The following is a 17,642-nucleotide window of genomic DNA, read 5'->3' as shown; positions in this document are numbered from 1 at the left end:
CAGCCCTCCGTCCGGGGCCCTCACGCTCCGCCCCGCCCGGTCTCCTCAACTGCCAACCCCGCCTCGCGCCCCGCTTCCCGGCGCGGAGTCGTCGCCCGCAACAAAGATGGCGAACGGCAGTGACTTTCGGCCGTGCGCCCTCAACAAAGATGGCACCCGGCCGGAAATGGTCCGCCGCAGTGACTTCCGGTCGGGAGACCTCAACCAAGATGGCACCAGACCGGAAATGGTCCGCCGCAGTGACTTCCGGTCGGGAGACGTCCGGCGAGCCTCGCTTCCGGCGGCGCTCCGTGCGGGACGCAGGGAGGTCAGCGGCGGCGGCGGCCGTGGCCGCGGCGTAGGTCTCCGGGCGGAGCGGACGGGGCCGCAGCGGGGGGTTCCGAGGGCCGGAGGCGTGGCGGGAGGGGAGACGGGGCGGGGGCGGGGGCGCCGGGGCCGGAAGGCAGGGCCTCAGGAGGAGGGGCAGGTTCGCAACCGGTCCCGCGTGGCGGCCCGCGAGCCTCGCCCTGGCCGGGGGTGGGGGGGTCTCCTAGAGCGGCCCTGGGGCCCCCCTCCGGGCTGGTGCTGGCTTAGGCCCAGCTGGGCTTCCGGACCTCAGTTTCCTCCCCAGCTCGTGGGGTCGTCTTGCTGGGGAACGCCCGGTGCTTCCCCGCTGCCGTCCGTGCACGGGCCGTCGACCTTGGGCCAGGATCCCCTCTCGCTGGGCCTCTCTCTGTAAGTCAGGCCGAGTGTTTTGGGGTTTTTTTTAATGTTTTTATTAATTTCAGAGAGGGAGAGACAGATAGAATCATCCATGATGAGAGAGAATCATGGACCGGCTGCCTCCTGCACGCCCCACGCTGGGGATGGAGCTCACAGCCGGGGCCTGTGCCCTTGAGTGGAATCGAACCCTGACCTCCCGGTTCATAGGTTGAAGCTCAACCACTGAGCCACGCTGGTGGGCAGACTAAGCTTTTTTTGCAGCTGCAGGAACCCACCCATGTAAAAGTAAAACATAGCGGCCACGTCCAGGTTCCAGGAGCTCAAAGATCAAACACGCACGCTCTGTGCTTTGGCGGGAGGCCCTGGCTAACGTTTACCCCCCTCCCCGTCACCTGCCTTACCTGGGTCACTTAATGACCCCGGTAAGCAAGACTGACAGAATCGTCAAAGCAACATAGTTGGGATATGTAACAACTTCTTGGAGGAGGAAACTTTGGTCTGGGCTTGGGGAGATGAAGGGTGATTTCCTGGTCCCTGTGGTGGGAGGTGAGGCCAGGAACCCAGGGCAAGGAGGGCACGGGGCCTGTTCAGAATGAGGGGTGTGTTGCTGGGAGGAAGGGGAGGTAAAGCTGAGAGAGGATTCTAAACCTGTGAAGTGCTTGTTATGATTGGTTTAGGAGTTTAACATTATTATTACTGATTTCAGAGAGTAAGCGGGAGGGAGAGAGAGAGAGAGAAACGTCAATGATGAGAGAGAATCACTGATGGGCTGCCTCCTGCATGCCTCCTCCTGGAGATCCTGCCTGTAGCCGGGGGAATGTGCCCTGACAGGGAATCGAACATTGAGCTCCTGGTTCAGAGGTCGATGCTCAACCAGTGCTGATTTGGGGAAGCTCACTCTGTGTCTCTAAGTATTAAAATTACCCATGGAAGCTGTGGGATGTGGATTCTATGCCCAGGAACTCTCAGGAGAAAGTGGTTGAAAACATCTTACCCTGTTGTCTCTCTTCGTTCTTAATCCTGAAGACACTTAACATTTGAAAACAAGTTGCCCGGCCCTGCTGGCAGACTCCCCTTTCATGCGGGTGTGAGGGCCTGCTGATCTGAACTGTCCAACTGCTCCTAGTGATGAAGCACAGTCACTGAAAACGCCCCCCGCCCCCCCCCACCCCCCCCCCCCCGTTCTGGTGTTTGGTTACCCTGTGTATTGGGGGAAACACACCTCTGAGCCTTTGCTTCAGAGAGCGCTGTCCAGTGCCTGGGAGCGGTAACGAGGTGTGGGCGGGAGTATGGAGCGTGTGCCTGAGGCTCCGTTTCACTGGTCACGTGCTCCTGTGTGTGCGTCAGGAAGGCCCTGCACCAAACCCTTCTCTCTCTCCCTTCAGGGCCTTGGGATGACCTGCTAGGAGTGCCACCTCCCTGCCGTCCGGTCCGGGCCATCATGGCCGCTCGCCTGGTGAAGCGATGTGCCTGCCTCCTGAGAGAGGCCGCCCATCTGGCCCCTGCTGGGCCTCCGGCTGGCCGCCTGAGCCTGGCCAGGGTGGCCCGTAAGACTCTGACGTCCTCAGCTACCTCACCCAGTTCCCACCTCCCAGCTTCCTGGTCACAGCACCTGGAGAAGGAGCAGGTGATGACTCCCTACCCGGAGCGCCAGGAGGTGGACGAGCTCATCGAGAAGGCCACTGGGCCGGAGGAGCTCCTGGAGCTGCTGCGGGGTGGCCACTGCCTGCAGCAGAACCAGGCGGCCCTCGCGCTCATCCGGCTCTCGCGCCTGCTGTCCGAGAAGCCGGAGGACAAAGCCTCGCTCGTGCAGGACGCCCGCTTCCAGCAGCTTCTCCAGCTGGTCAACAGTCAGGTGGGTCCCAGACTGTTCAGGTGGGAACAGCAGGGGCCCCGAGGCCACAGCAGCCGGTCTAGGTCTGTAGACGTTCACGCTTTCTCTCTGCTGACCCTCACAGCGGCCTGCTAGGTGGAGGGTGCCGTCCTCACGTAACCAGCACAGGATGCCAGCCTGCTCCTGCTTCTGCTCCTGCCTCTGGCTCTTCTCTGTCTGTCGGTGTGCCACCCGCTCCCCGGGGTCTGGCTGATGGCGGCACACTCTTAAAGCTTGAGGAGGTGTGGGTGATTGATGGGGGAGCCCTGAAACTTGAGAAGGGCATGGGCGTTGTTCAGCCAATCCGATTCTCAAAGGGTGAGGGTGGAGATAGGGGAGATGAGGGTGGAGACAAGGGAGAATATAGCTCATAAGAATCACCTTGATTGTCTGGCTGGTGAGGCTCAGTTGTTGGGCAGCTTGCCCTGCACCAGGAGGTTGCCAGTTCCATCCCAGGCCCCATGCAGGGCTTGAGCGGGAGGCAGCCGATCGAAGTCTCTCACATCGATCTTTCTCTCTCCCTCTCCTCTTCTCCTCTCCTCTCCCCTCCTTTCCACTCTCTCTGAAAATCAATGCAAAAAATATTCTCAGGGGAGGGTTTAAAAAAAGTAAAGTGACCTTAACCAGTTAACTGCCATGATATTTCTAATTTAATTTAAAAAGTTCCGCCGCTTGCGTCTATAGATGCTTATGGCGTACAAATGGTTAATTAGGGGCCCTCCTGTTTTAAGGCTGTAATTCTAGTTATTTATTGAATACTAGAGGCCCAGTGCACAATTTCGTGCGCTGGGGGGGGGGTGGGGTGGTTGTCCCTCAGCCCGGCCTGCACCCTTTCGCAGTCTGGGAACCCTTGGGGGATGTCCATCTTCTGGCTTAAGCCCGCTCCCCAGGGGATCGGGCCTAAGCTGGCAGTCAGACATCCCTCTTGCAGCCCGGGAGCCCTGGGGGGATGTCTGACTGCGGCTTAGGCATGCTCCCCATCAGTCGGACATCCTCCTTAGCACTGGTGCAGCTATCAGCCCAGCTGGTGGCTGAGCGGTGCTCCCCCTGTGGGAGTGCAATGGCCACCAGGGGGCAGCTCCTGCATTGGGCATCTGCTCCCTGGTGGTCAGTGCGCATAATAGCAACCAATCTTTCCGCTGTTGGGGTCAATTTGCATATTACCCTTTTATTACATAGGATAGACACAATTAAAGCAAATTTGAGGAAACTAAACATAATAAAGTTTAAGCTGTAACAAATTGGGAGCAAAGTATTTGCCATGCAAAGGATGATCAAGCTTTTTTAAAAAACCCTTCTTGCTGTCGAGGAAATCTACAGAGACGCAGGCACCGGGCCTCGTGACACTGAGATTAAACTCGGTGTTACCTCCCCACCTGCCACACAGCGTTGGTTTCTCACTTCGTGGGAGTGGCTTTGGTCCCTCTCGCAGCATGGTCCCACATGTGAAGACAGGCTGGGACCGGAGTCTCGTGTCGCCAGTAGTAAGAGCACAGCCACGCTCACCTCCCACGAGGGCGGGGCCACAGGGCCCTGAAACACTGCAGGGTACAGCGGGGTCACTCTCCTCCACAACTCACACAGGAGACCTAGGAGGAGGGGGTGCTGGGGTGCAGGGGGCAAGGCTGATGTCAGACCACCGGGCAGGCTCTGGTTCTGCGGGTCCCTGGCGTGACACGGGTGGTGAGGCCTGCGTTTGTAAGAGCTGGTGGTGGTGGCAGCCGCCCGTCTCCCAAAGCCTGTGGCACCAGCCTGTCCAGGGCAAAGGGCCTCCCTGTGCTGCTTGAACAAGGGCTGGCCGCTGTGGAGAACTGTTCTTAAAGCCAAAGGTTGTCATTGTCGTCAGCAAAAGGGGAGTCTGCTGACAAAACTGGCCTGGACGGGCCTGCAGGGGGCAGAGAAGCGGGCAGCCGGGCGGGCAGGGCTGAGCACAGCTCAGGTGTGAGGAGACGCCAGGACCTTACCTCTCCGAGTTCCTGCTGCAGGTGACGGCTGCACAGCCAGCCCGGCACACAGGCCCGCCGGGTCCCGGCCTGACCCTGCCTTGTCCCCCCAGATAACTGCCGTCTGGCACGGGACGCTCGTGAAGCTGCTCCGGAGCCTCTACACGCTGGCGCTCCCCGCCACGTCCAAGGAGCTGCAGTCGGTGGAGCAGGAGGTGCGCTGGCGCATGCGCAGGCTCAAGTTCAAGCACCTGGCCTTCCTGGCCGAGTCCAGTGCCGCCCACATGCAGGAGCGGGGCTCCCAGGAGCTGCTGGCCGAGCTGCTGCTGAGCCTGGAGCGGCGCTGGGCGGAGATCGAGGACGGCCGCACGCTGGTGGCCCTCCTGACAAAGGCGGGGTCCCTCTCGGAGTCGCTGATGAACCACCTGGAGGACAAGGTACTGGACTGGGAGCAGGGGAGAGACAGGGCGGCGGGGCCTGCAGGCTCCTTCCCCCTCCCGATGGCCTCGTGCACACGGCCTCCCCGGGGGGCCCAGGCCAGCCCCAAGGCTCAGCTCCCGGCCGGACTGAGAGCGGTGGTGCCCCAGCCCGCAGCCAAGTCAGTGCAGCCCCGTCCCCCATAGCGGGCTGGCCACATGGCTGCCACCACAAGGCCCTGGGTCCCCTGCCCCGGGCCCTGCAGGGCGCTGTGGGTAGTAAGCTCAGGCCCAGTTGCTGTCTCGCAGGGGCTGCGCTGCATGGGACCCCGGCCGTGGGCGCCGAGCTGACCCTGGGCTGTGGTTGACAGTGCCTGGACCTGGTGGAGCAGTTTGGCCCGGACGAGCTGCAGAGGGTGCTGGCGGCGCTGGCGGCTCAGAACCGGCGGTCCGTGCCCTTGTTGCGGGCCATCTCCTACCACCTGGTCCAGAAGCCCTTCCCCCTGACCAAAGGCGTCCTCCTGGACCTGGCCTATGCCTACGGTGAGCCCGTGTGCAGGGCTGGGGCGCCCTGGCTGCAGCCGTGTCAAATTCGGTGCCTGCCCCCCCGTGGCAGGCACCGGCCCGGAAGGCTGCCATAGAAACACTGTGGCCCATGGGCCCTGGTCCCCTCTGCTGGGCCTCAGGGATAAATTTGGCTACAGACACCAAGCTCCTAGACCTGGAGGCCGGGCTGGGGTGCTGGGTGGGCCTCCAGGTGAACCAACCCCCGGGTCTGCTCTGTCCCGAAGGCAAACTCGGCTTCCACCAGACCCAGGTGTTCCAGCGCCTGGCCACCGACCTGCTGCCCCACGTGCCCAGCCTCACGTCCGGCGAGGTGGCCCGCTGCGCCAAGTCCTTCGCCTTCCTCAAGTGGCTCAACCTGCCCCTGTTCGAGGCCTTTGCCCAGGTGAGCAGGGTGCACACCTGAGTCCTGGGGTTCGTCAGGAAGGTCCAGGGGCTAGAAACGCCCAGTGCAAACCTGGGGTTCCTGCTCTGCATGTGAGGGACGCTGTCGCAGGGAGGGGACGGTGTTCTCCCCGAGCCGCAGTCATGGTGGCTGCAGAGGGCACCGAGCAGGCGGCGAGGCTGAGACCCACTCGGCTGCCACAGAGCGTTGGTGGGAGGAGGGCGGTGCCTGTGCTGCCGTGCGTGGGCGCCTGGTCGGCACAGCGCCTGCTGGGAGGAAGGCGTGGGCACCTCATCCTGCCCCCTGCCTCCCTGTGCCCAGCACGTCCTGAGCAGGGCCCAGAGCGTCGCCGTGTCAGACCTCTGCAACGTGCTGCTGGCCTTCGCCCGCCTGAACTTCCGTCCAGAGCAAGAGGACGCGTTCTTCGACCTGGTACGTCTCCCGCCCAGACCCGGCCCCTCTCTCCCTGCAGGCGGGAAGGAGGGATGCTTTGCAGGGGAAGGGGGCGGGGCGAGCCAGCTGGAGCCAGACCTCCCGGGGGTTGTCTGGGGGCAACACTCGAAACCCCGGCACGTGTGCCGAGCGGCTGCAGGCCCCGAAGGCGTTGTTGGGCGGGCTCCCTTCCCATTACCGCCTTAACGCCCCCGAGACTCCGACCCACGGGCAGGGTCCCTGCAGGGGCTCCACCTCAGCCGGCCAGCTGCGTCCCCTCGTGCCCTCAGTCCCTCTCGGGGCCGGAAATGCCTCCCCGTCTGGGCCACTCGGACGTTCCTGGAGAGGTGGTTGTGCCGCACCTTCTGCCGTGGAGGGCTCCGTGGGAAAGCCCAGTTGAATGTCCTTCTGTGCAGATGGGTCCTGGGGATTCGGAGGGCTCCTGGCACCTCTCCCAGCGGCGGCCTCCCGCCCAGGACATCCGTGGGTACTGAGCAGAGCCTCCCTTGCACCCCTCCCTGTCGCCCAGGTTCACGAGAAGCTGGGGAGTCAGCTGGCCGACCTGGACCCGGCCCTGCAGGTGGATGTGCTGTGGGCCCTGTGCGTGCTGCAGCAGGCCCAGGCGTCGGAGCTGCAGGCCGTGCTGCGCCCCGAGCTGCACACCCAGTTCCTAGGTGAGTGTGGGGGTCCCTCCCCCTGCAAAGAGGGGAGCCTGTTCACATGTTGCCGGGCCTGTGTGCCCACGGCCAGGTGCGGGTGGGAGCCTCTAGGCTCAGTGCCAGGCCAGGAGCAGGGGAGACAGTGGGCCAGGGCTCCCCAGCATTTGCTGCTTTGCCGCCCGCCTGCAGGTGACCCATCAGGTCGTCGTGTCCCCCCCCCGTCCCCCCCGCCACTGCACCTCTTCTCTTAGGTGACCGGTCCCCGAGGGGTCAGAGCACCTTTCAGAAGCTGCTGCACATCAACGCCACGGCCCGGCTGGAGCACCCTGAGTATATGGGCCCCCTGCTGCCGGCCTCGGCCTTGGACCCCGGGCCCCCGGGCCCTGAGAGGAAGGTGACGCCCCTGCAGAAGGAGCTGCAGGGGACCCTGAAGGGGCTGCTGGGGGCGGCCGACCGGGGCCGCTTCTCCGTGGCCACACAGTACGGCTGGGTCCTCGGTGAGCCTCCCTGCCCTCCACCTAGCTGGGCCTGCCCTGCCCTCCCCCTGGGACCGCCGACCATCCCGTCTGTCACCCCTCCCCAGACGCGGAGGTGCTGCTGGACGCCGAAGGCCAGTTCCTGCCCCTGAGGGACTTCGTGGCCCCTCATCTGGCCCCGCCCTCGGGTGGCCAGCTGCCGCCGCCGCCACCCAGGGCCAAGAGGTAGGCCGTGCGCCTAGCCCTCCCCGGCTCTTGGTGTTGCCCTGCCCGGCCCTCCGAGGACGGACGCGGTCAGCCCAGCGCCTCCTCTCCCTCCCCCCAGGCTGGCCTTCCTGCGATGGGAGTTCCCCAACTTCACCAGCCGGAGCAAAGACCTGCTGGGCCGCTTTGTGCTCGCCCGGCGCCACGTGCTGGCTGCCGGCTTCCTGGTGGTGGACGTGAGTACCTGTCGGGCAGGTGGTGACCGAAGGGGGCATGTCAGCGGAGCCTCAGGTCTGCTCCCACCTGCACGGCCGGGGCCTCTGGGAGGAGGGGCAGGTTACCCAGGTTCAAACCAGGTGAGCGGCACGGAGCCCTGCTCTGCTCTCGCCTGGGAGACCTTCGTCCCTCCTGCTCCTTCCAGAGACGGCCTGGGGGCCACACGAGGTGCTGTCAGTGTCTTTGTTAAAACAGCGGGAACAAGTGGTGGAGCCCTGCCCAGCCCGCACCTGCGGGAGGGAGGCTGGAGCCCCGCCCACACGGTCCCTCCCCCAGGTCCCCTACTACGAGTGGCTGGAGCTCCGGTCCGAGTGGCAGAAGGCCGCCTACCTCAAGGACAAGATGCGCAAGTCGGTGGCAGCGGAGCTGGCCAAGTAGCCTGCCCACGTGGACTGTGCAGGGCCTGGGCCCCAGCACTGCGTGGCCCTCCCTCTCCTCTCGTGGGAAATAAATCTTTAACTTTGGTTTTCAACACCAGGAGGCCTCCTGGGCTTTGCCGTGACCCCACGCCGTCCACCCTGCTCTCACCACCCACCGTGGGCTGTGGTCAGGGGTGGCCCCGAGGCCGCTGCCCTGTGCGTCCCCTCCATCAGCAGAGCCACTTGTCCGAGAGGCACGGAGCTGGGCGGGGCTGGCTTCCCACAGGCGCCCGTCACCAGCTTCCTGGCTGCTCTGCCCCCCACAGGCCTTCCTTGTGGGCGTCCACATGGGGCCTCCCGGGGCCTGGGCCTGCGGTCAGCCAGCTCAGACCGAGTCCTCAAGTTGTGGGGCCAGTGCCTGGCGTAGGGTTCTGATTGGGGTGTGAACAGTCCTGGAGGTGCCCTCGCACCCATGGTCAGATGGGGCTGTGCTGGCAGCGTCACGAGAGCCCGCTATTTGGGGGCGTTGACGCCGGAGCAGGAGACCTCTCGTCGCACCTGGACTCGATGCCGAGTGCCACCTGGTGCCGGGAGGAGACGGCGTCCCCCCTCTGCTCCCCACCAGGGGGCACGCTGGGCGCTGGCCTCCAGGGAGCCGGAAGCACAGTCGGCATGGTGCCCAGGGGCCTCCTCATGCCGTACCCGTCCCAGCTGTTGCCCACCCCTCGTTAAACCCTCTGCTCACAGGCTGGGGTCGAGGGGGAGCCCCCAGGCTCCAGTGCATAGAACACAGTCATTGGCGCAGGCGGGGGTGGGGGTGGGGGTGGGGGTGGGGGGCCAGAGATAGACGGCTTTCCAAGCCCAGGCAGGATGGGGGAGCACCCCACGGTGAAGGGCCAGCAGGGACGCACCCAGGGTGCAGCCAGCTCGGGGGTCTGGGGGGTCCCACTAAGGACATGTGAGCTGTGCACACCAGGGCCCCACAGGCTCATGGGCTCTGACTCCGTGTTTGCAGCGCCCCCTGCTGGGGGCCCATGTGACCTGGGCATGGGTCAACGCTCAGCCGCTGAAACACTGGCCAGGCTGGTTGGTCACTTACTCTAGCTGGTTTTCCCGGTACGATGGGTGATTTTTACGGCATTCGGACAGCTGGGCGATGAGGGTTGAGTGTTTTATCCCAGCAGACGGCCCTCCTATCGGGGCCACGCACGCAGGTCCTGTGGCTCCAGACGAACGGTGCCCGGCTTGGCATCACTGCTGGCGTCCTGCCACCTGCCTCTGCTGGTTCCCCGAGTGGGGGTTGGGGGGTGCTTTGTGGTGGGCGCCCCCTTGCTAGTGCCTTTTCCACTCCCCTGTCGCCTCTGGGCTGGGAGCTGGGCCCAGTGGGGAGCAGTGGGCTCCCCTTGGCCCCTTGTCGGGGTCCTCCCCAGTCTGCCAGGCCCCCCAGAGCTGGCGGGACTGGTTCCCCCGGGCAGAATGCACCTGCCTGGTCCTGGTGGTCGGCTGGGCCCTCCTGTGGGGAGCTGCTCTGGGGTCCCTCAGCCCTGAGTCCCCTCACTACGGGGCTCCCATGAAGTGGGCTTGTTTCCAGCATTTAGGGGCGGGGGGGGGGGGCAGAGACGACCCCAGACAAGCCCGGGCCCATGGAGGGCTCTTGGTTCCTGAGGGGAGGGGACGGGGGAGAGGAGCAGGGCTCCCGGACGGACGGACGGTTTCCAGCGACTGGAGGGACCCGGGATGCACGCGGAGGTTGGGCGTCAACCCCCTGGCCCCGCGGGCTCGGGGCGGAGCCGTGGGCAGGAGGGAGGACACCACCCGCCGGCACAGCTGCTGACACCGGTGCTCCCGCCCCGCCAGGCCGGGCAGTGACAGTGCCGGTCGCCCAGAGCCTGGCACGACGGTCAGGCCATCGGGGCGGGGCGGGCGCTGCCGGGAACGGGCGGGAGGGAGGGTGTTTCTCCCGCTTCCACGCGGAGCGCTCACTGTCCCCGCCCCTCCGGTTGCTCTGAGCCGGAGGCGGTTGCCATGGGGACCGACCTAGGACCAGCCAATCGCTGCGGAGCTGCGGGCCGGCTCACCTCTCGGATGGAGGCGCCAGCTGGGCAGACCCCGACCGGGACCGCTGGGCCGGGAAGCCGGGCAGAGGGCCGCGTAGCCTCCCCCAGAGCGCCCAGCCACCTCCGCCCCGCACCCCGAGTTCTGGCGACCCCGCCTCTCCCGACGCCGCCGAGGAGTGCTGCTGCCCGGCCCCGCCTCCCGCCAGCCCGAGCCCCTGGGCCGTGAGGAGGGAGGGAGACCGCTCTGCGGGGAGACTCCGCTCCGGGAGGGCGCCCCGCGCTCGGAGTGCCTGGCGGCGCGCACGCTCATTTGGGCGCCGGCGGGCGGGGCGGCGTGACGTCACCCACTGACCCCCCCCCCCCCATCCCGGGCGAGGGGCGGTGGCCTCCCAGGCTCCACGGGGCGGACGCACGGAGGGACCCGGACGGAGGGACGGGCGCACGGCCAGGCCATGCCCGGGGAGGCGGCCCGCGCCGAGCTGCTGCTGCCCGAGGCGGGCGGCCCGGGGGTCCGCACAGGTGAGGCTGCGCGCTTCCCGCGTGCGTCCCGCGCCCTCTGTCTGTCCCTGCCCCCCGCCCCCTGTCCTTGCGACCCCTGAATGCTGACCCCGCCCGGCCGCCCCGGGACTGCGGGAAAGGGCGGGGGAGGGGCTGACCGAGGGTCCCGACCCCGCGCGTTCCATTGTCTGCGTGGCGCGGGGTGCCTGGGCGGGTCAGATCTGGACCGGAGGCGGCGGTTCCCAGGTGACCCTGGGTCGGGGGGACACTTGTCCCCCACTTGCCTGCAGGCCACTAGGCCACCCTGGTCCCAGAGGGAGGAGCAGGAGGGAGGCCAGAGGGCACCACGGTCGGGGGAGGGGAGTCCTGGGGGACAGGGCCGGGGCAGTCTGCCGCAGGCAGGCCTCGTCCTGGGAGGCCAGGCCGCCGTGCTGGGTCCCCGGCCAGGAAGACTAGATGGGGTGGCCCCGCTGGAGGTCAGCCATGTGCGCCCGGGCCAAGGGCACCTTGCTGTGGGCAGGTTGCCTGGGGATGGGGCCGAGCCGGGTCCAGGGCTTGGCCTCCCTCTGAGTCCAGAAAAGGGGACAGGGCCGGTGTCCCCAGGCCCAGGGGCTGGCGGCCCTGCCAGAGCCGGTGACCTTGAACCAGTCCCTCAGACTTCTGACCTTTAGGCTTCCCCACTCTGCAGCCTTGGCCCAGCTCCACCCGCCCGCTGCCCTGGGGCATTGGGGCCCGGTTTGGGTGGGGACGGGGCCCATGCCAGGCCGTCTCAGGCACCCGCCCTGCCCACCACACCCACCTCAGGTGCCGGGTGTTGGTCACACCCGTGGACCCAAAGGGCCTCTCCTCAGGACCCCTGGCCACCCAGCGCCCAGCAGTGTGGCCCAGGGCCGGGCCGGCTGCAGGCGGGTGGGCACCTGGGCAGTGCCACCCTCGGAGCTTTGCCTCAGGTCTGGCGGGCACTTCCCTTTGCAGACAGAAAGCCGAGGCACAGGGACCCAGACCCAGGTGGAATGTTCCAGAGCCAAGCAGAGTGCAGGCCCTCCCCCAGGGCCCTCTGACCCCGGAGGTCATGGGCAGTGGGTCACAGGCAGGGAGCTGCGCCATCGCTGCCAAGCACCTTGCAGAAAAGCGGGGTGCCCGTCTGTGCCACAGCTGCGCCCACACGGACCCCGAGCTGGTTGCTGTGGTCAGACCTCGGAACTTCTCCCCGACTCCCCGTCACTCTCCAGGGGCACCCCTTCCTGGGGGCACGGGTGCCAGCCCTCCTCACGCCCTTCTCCCTCCACAGATGGGTCCTGTGGCACGGCCGCGGCCACCACTCCAAGAGGGGACCAGCCTGAGCAGTGTGCCCTGACCCCTGGGCCCAGCCCCCTGGACCTCACCTTCCTGCTCAGCAAGCCGGGCGCCCGGCCCCCGCCTGAGGGCGCCAGCGGGGATGTGGGGCCTGGCCGGGCGCTCTCAGCCTGGGCGGGCCCCATGGAGGGGGGCCCCAGCCCAAGGCCCCACGAGGCCCAGCCTGCCGAGCGGCCTCTCCCAGCTACCCTGGAGGCCCGGGTGGTGATGGGGGAGGAGACGTGCCAGGCGCCCCCACTGCCCTGGGCGGCCCCGCCACAGCTCAGGGACCCGGAGGGGGGGCCTGCCAGCCTGCACCCCCCCGCGTCGTGTTCTCGGGGTGACCCTCCCGTGCCTTTCCCCGCCCCAGACCCCGATTCCTATTTCACGCCTCCTTCCACCCCCAGCGAGACCCCGGCCTTGCTCCCCAGCTCCGGGCCCCGCAGGGATGCCAGGGACGCCCAGGCCGAGGCCAGGCCCGTGGGGGACTCGCCGCCCACCTCACCCTCAGGCTCCTACGTCACCGCGGACACAGACAGCTGGGCCTCCTCCCCGTCCCCTTCCTGCTCCCTGAGCCTGGCCCCCGAGGAAGGGCTGGGTGTGCCCTCGGGCCGCGGCGTCTCCCCACCCGGCTCTGAGGCCCCGGAGCAGGAGTGGCCGCCCGCAGGGTCCCCGGGGCCCTCGTCCCCGGAGTCCAGCCTCTCCACGGACAGCAGCTCCTCCTGGGACCAGGAGGGCCACTTCCTGGACCTGGATCTCCTGGGCCAGGACGCGCTGGTCCCTGCCGCCCTCCTGCCGTTCCGGGGCAGCCTGCTCTTCCAGGTGGAGGCGGTGGAGGTGCTGGCCCTGCCCCCCGAGGAGCAGCCAGAGGCCCCGGCCGCCGACGGGGACTGGGCCAGCGAGGACAAGGACGACAGCACGTTCGCCTCCTCCCTGCAGTCACTGTCCGACCTGTCCGTCACCGAGGGCGTGGACGAGGCCTTCGCCTTCCCGGACGACAGCTCTGCCGCCTCCTCGGACCCCGACTCGGCCTCCTACCCGGGGGCAGATGACGAGAGACTGTACAGCGGGGAGCCCCACGCGCAGCCCGCCGCCCTGCGGGAGGGCCCCGTGGCCTCCGAGGGAGACCTGGGCACGTTGGTCTCCGGGGCCGGCCCCGCTCCAGGCCCCATGTCCCCGGTGGCCCTGGCCCGCCGGGCCCCAGGGGTCGCAGAAGTGACCACTCAGGCTGGGTGGCCAGGAGCAGGCCCCACCGCTGGAGCAGGGCCCATCCCCAGGGCCACACCTCGGTCCCCGCAGGAGCGGGCGCACGCCACCCCGGGCCCCGAGCCCAGGGCCCCGAAGGCAGACACGGGCTGGGAGCCCCCTCCGGGAGAAGAGGGCCACGCCTTCCCGCAGGCCCCCGAACCTGCAGCTAGGCCTCGGAGCCTGCCGACAGACGCGGGCGGCGCCCCAGGGACCGAGCCCGTGGCCTCCGCGGCCCAGGGGGCAGCTGCGGGGAAGGACGTGGGCTGCACTGGAGACCCGGAGCCTCCAGACCTGGACCAGACCCACCAGAGTGGCCGGGAGCTCACTGTAGATGCGGGGACACCCTGGGCCTCACGTGAAGATGCAGGCCCCCCCAAGCCTGCCTTGGAAACCCCAGACACCCCTGAGCCTGCCACGGAGGCCCCAGACATACCTGAACTCACCTCAGAGGCTTCTGACACTGCAAAGATTCCCGACCCCCCCACGTTCACCCCGGAGATCCTGGAGCCCACTGCGAACATCCAAGACCACCTATACACCCCCACAGAGACACTGGGACCCCCAGGCCTCCCCACGGAAGCCTTGGGCCCACCTGAGCCTACCTCGGAGACCCCAGACCCCCCCGAGTCTGCCTCAGAGACCCCGGACCCCCCCGAGTCTGCCTCGGAGACCCCGGACCCCCCTGAGGATGCCTCGGAGATCCCAGACCCCCCTGAGGATGCCTCGGAGACCCCGGACCCCCCCGAGTCAGCCTCGGAGACCCCGGACCCCCCTGAGGATGCCTCGGAGATCCCGGACCCCCCCGAGTCTGCCTTGGAGACCCCGGACTCCCCCGAGTCTGCCTCAGAGACCCCGGACCCCCCTGAGGATGCCTCGGAGATCCCGGACCCCCCCGAGTCTGCCTTGGAGACCCCGGACTCCCCCGAGTCTGCCTCAGAGACCCCGGACCCCCCTGAATCAGCCTCGGAGACCCCGGACCCCCCTGAGGATGCCTCGGAGACCCCGGACCCCCCTGAGTCTGCCTCGGAGACCCCGGACCCCCCCGAGGATGCCTCGGAGACCCCAGACCCCCCTGAATCAGCCTCGGAGACCCCGGACCCCCCTGAGGATGCCTTGGAGACCCCAGACCCCCCTGAGTCTGCCTTGGAGACCCCAGACCCCCCCGAGTCTGCCTCGGAGACCCCGGACCCCCCTGAAGATGCCTTGGAGACCCTAGGCCCCCCCGAGTCTGCCTCGGAGACCCCGGACCCCCCAGAGTCTGCCTCAGTGGCCCTGGACCCCCCAGAGTCTGCTTCGGAGACCCTGGAACCCCCTGAGGATGCCTCGGAGACCCCTGACCCCTCCAAGCCTGCCTCGGAGACCCCAGACCTCCCAGAGTCTGCCTCGGAGGCCCCGGACCCCCCTGAGGATGCCTCGGAGACCTCTGACCCCTCCAAGCCTGCCTCGGAGACCCCGGACCCCCCTGAGGATGCCTCGGAGACCCCGGACCCCCCTGAGGATGCCTCAGAGTCCCCGGACCCCCCCGAGCCTGCCTCTGGTGGAGAGGAAGTAGGCCTGCTGGCGCCCGACAGGGGGGCCCACCTGCCTGCTGGTGTGGGGGCTGAGCCCGGCTTGCCCCCAAAGGAGGCCCCCGGGGCAGGGAACCAGGGGGACGGAGGCTTTGAGCCAGCACCCCAGGGTGCTGGGAGCAGCTGCCCCGAGGGTGGACAGGTGCAGCCCCAGATTCCAGCAGAGGGCGGAGGGGGCACCCCGGGGCCCAGGCGTCCATCGGCTGTGGCTTCCCAGTCTCCATCAAGGGCTGTGCCCAGGATGGGCAGGGCCTGCCCCGAGGAACCTACCCCCAGGTCTTCACCACCCGCCTCCAGGCGGGAGCGGGTGCGAGGCGTGGGGGGTGATGAGCAGGCCCAGGCGGTCCCCGGAATCCCCCGCCCCTCACCACTGCAGCCCCAGGACAGGCGCCCAAGTCCTGAGGCCTCCGTGCCCAGGGTGCCCCCCGCAACGCCCCCTGTCCCCTGCCCCTGCCAGGGTCCGCGGGAAAGCTCAGGGGAGGGGCGGGACCTCCCGCCGCCCCAGGCGGGAGCCCCGCGGGCCGCCGCCTTCTCAGGAACCAGGAACCACCCCCGGGAGTCCAGGCAGCGCGTTGGCCTCCCGCCCCACCCCTCCCTCCTCGGCCCCAAGGTAACCCCCACGGGGGGCCCCCAAGCCAAAGACCCGGCCTTGCGGCCCCCACTCCCCTGCCAAGTGCCTCTTGGCTCCGGGCCCCGGGGCCCCAGCAGCCCTCACGGGCCCCCAGCCACCCGGCAGCAGGACGAGCGGGACAGCCGGGAGGAAGGTGAGCCGCGGGCGCTGCCCACCAGGGGCCAGAGGTGGGGGGCGGGGGCCAGGCAGGAAGGGCCGCTTCACCCCTCCCCTGTCCCCAGAGCCGCCTCCGGCTGCTGGCAGCTGCTCCGACAGCCACGGGGAGTCGTCGGGGGAGACAGAGGAGCAGGACGTCTCGGGACCCCAGGCCCCTCAAGGCCCAGCCCAGGTGCCAGCTGAGGGGTGCATTCGGGGGGCAGGGGGCTCCACCCCCACCCTTGGTGCTCAGACCCGCCCTTCCCCAGGCGGCAGCCAGTGGCCCCGAGGAGACGGCAGCCAAGGCCAAGCAGAGCCGCAGCGAGAAGAAAGCAAGGAAGGTGGGCGGGGCCTGCTCCCGGGGGCGGGGCTGGTCAGACAACCCCCCCAGACCTGGGGGCCTCCCCCACCTCCCACCCTGGGGAGGGTGAATCCCATGGGGTGGGCGTTGGGGATTCCTTCTTGAAACAGCCGGGCCCTGTCAGCCCGAGTCCAGCACCCGGCTCTCCCCGGGACCCCGTCCCGCCCGCATTGTGCCCCCCACACACACAGACCGTGGGCAGTGCCCGGCCTGAGCCTGCCGCGCCCCCAGGCCATGTCCAAGCTGGGCCTGCGCCAGGTGCAGGGCGTCACGCGGATCACCATCCACAAGTCCAAGAACATCCTCTTCGTCATCGCCAAGCCCGACGTGTTCAAGAGCCCGGCCTCGGACACCTACGTGGTCTTCGGGGAGGCCAAGGCCAGCAGCGGGGAGGGGCGGGGGGGGTGGGGGGGGGCGGGGAGGGCGGGGGGGGGGGCGGGCAGCCCAGGCGAGGTGCTGACGGCTGCCCTGCTCAGATCGAGGACCTGTCCCAGCAAGTGCACAGAGCTGCCGCCGAGAAGTTCAAGGTGCCCGCGGAGCCCGCCACCCTGGTCCCCGAGTCGGCCCCGGGGCCCCGGGCGCAGCCGGAGGAAGAGGAGGAGGAGGAGGAGGAGGGCGAGGAGGAGGAGGTGCGGCCCGGGAGCCGGTGGTGGTGGGAGGGGTGGCTCTGCGATGGAGGACCCGTCCCAGCCCAGCACCCGTGCCCCCAGGTGGACGAGGCGGGCCTGGAGCTGCGGGACATCGAGCTGGTGATGGCCCAGGCCAACGTGTCCAGGGCCAAGGCCGTGCGGGCGCTGAGGGACAACCAGAGCGACATCGTCAACGCCATCATGGTGAGGGGCCGGCCCTTCAGACACCCGCCGGCTCTGCGGGCCCCGGCCTGACCCCCCCCTTCTCCTGCAGGAGCTGACGATGTAGCCACTGGCCCTCCCCTGCGCTGCCGCTCAACAAACGGGGTCCCTCACCTCACTCCTGCCTGCCCCGCGGCCTCAGCCAAGCGGGTGAGGCAGGACCTCCCGAGCCCGCACACCCACGGGTGGTGGTCCCTCCCCTCGCGGGGTGGGGACCTCCATCCCTGTGTTCTGGGGTGCCCAGCGGTCACTGGGCTGTGGGCCAGGGGTGGGCCAGGGGGCTGGGGTTCCATAAGAACAAGCCTCGGGCAGTTCCCACAGGAGGGTCCCACAGGGGCTTCGGAAGGAGACGCGCAGGAAGGCGGCCTTGGCTCCTGGTGGCCTAGCTCCCGGAGTCACCCTCCCTTCCAGACAGAACACAGGGACCCTGAGTGGGGTTCCCATCCCAGCACAGGGTGTGCCGGTGCCAGGATAAGAGGGTGGGGGGACCCCTGAGCAGAGGAGAGGCTCCTGACTCCACAAAATGCAGGGTTCACTGTGCAGGGCGGGCTGCAGCCTCCGGGGCCCCTGCTCGCACCATCGGTCTGTGGAGCAGAGGCACCTGAAGGGGGGCCTAGGCTCCCCACACCTCTGCGCAGTCTCCAGCTCCCCTGGGGCCACCCCACCGCC

General features: G+C 68.1%; 2 protein-coding genes and 1 non-coding gene across 5 annotated transcripts; all 3 read left to right on the top strand.

Annotated features, from left to right (window-relative positions):
* Positions 1–216: 216 nt before the first annotated feature.
* On the top strand, positions 217–8,407 carry TBRG4 (transforming growth factor beta regulator 4). 3 transcript variants are annotated; one of them, XM_054726254.1, is made up of 12 exons: positions 244–337; positions 599–714; positions 2,088–2,557; positions 4,632–4,955; positions 5,306–5,477; positions 5,726–5,883; positions 6,205–6,315; positions 6,845–6,989; positions 7,226–7,471; positions 7,558–7,675; positions 7,776–7,890; positions 8,207–8,407. In XM_054726254.1, exons 3-12 carry the CDS (start codon positions 2,144–2,146, stop codon positions 8,306–8,308), a joined length of 1,905 nt encoding a protein of 634 aa, XP_054582229.1. In that variant the 5' UTR covers positions 244–337; positions 599–714; positions 2,088–2,143; the 3' UTR covers positions 8,309–8,407. The 3 variants fall into 3 exon arrangements, with proteins under 3 accessions (XP_054582231.1, XP_054582229.1, XP_054582230.1); XM_054726256.1 differs by lacking the exon at positions 599–714 and having other exon boundaries at positions 217–307; XM_054726255.1 differs by lacking the exon at positions 599–714 and having other exon boundaries at positions 248–337.
* LOC114229305 (small nucleolar RNA SNORA5) lies at positions 5,511–5,644 on the top strand. The gene has a single exon (XR_003615394.1). It is a non-coding gene; the product is annotated as a small nucleolar RNA SNORA5 (small nucleolar RNA).
* Positions 8,408–10,798: 2,391 nt separating the features above from the next.
* On the top strand, positions 10,799–17,040 carry NACAD (NAC alpha domain containing). The gene is made up of 8 exons (XM_054726598.1): positions 10,799–10,865; positions 12,136–15,759; positions 15,848–15,954; positions 16,031–16,102; positions 16,354–16,500; positions 16,599–16,751; positions 16,833–16,955; positions 17,026–17,040. The coding sequence occupies exons 1-8, from the start codon at positions 10,799–10,801 to the stop codon at positions 17,038–17,040; spliced, it is 4,308 nt and encodes a 1,435-aa protein (XP_054582573.1).
* The last annotated feature ends 602 nt before the right edge of the window (positions 17,041–17,642 follow it).

This window comes from Eptesicus fuscus, chromosome 14 (genome assembly GCF_027574615.1).
Source record: "Eptesicus fuscus isolate TK198812 chromosome 14, DD_ASM_mEF_20220401, whole genome shotgun sequence".
Lineage (NCBI taxonomy): Eukaryota > Metazoa > Chordata > Mammalia > Chiroptera > Vespertilionidae > Eptesicus > Eptesicus fuscus.
Note: the sequence above shows the minus strand (reverse complement) of the source record. Positions and strands in the feature narration are given on the sequence as shown.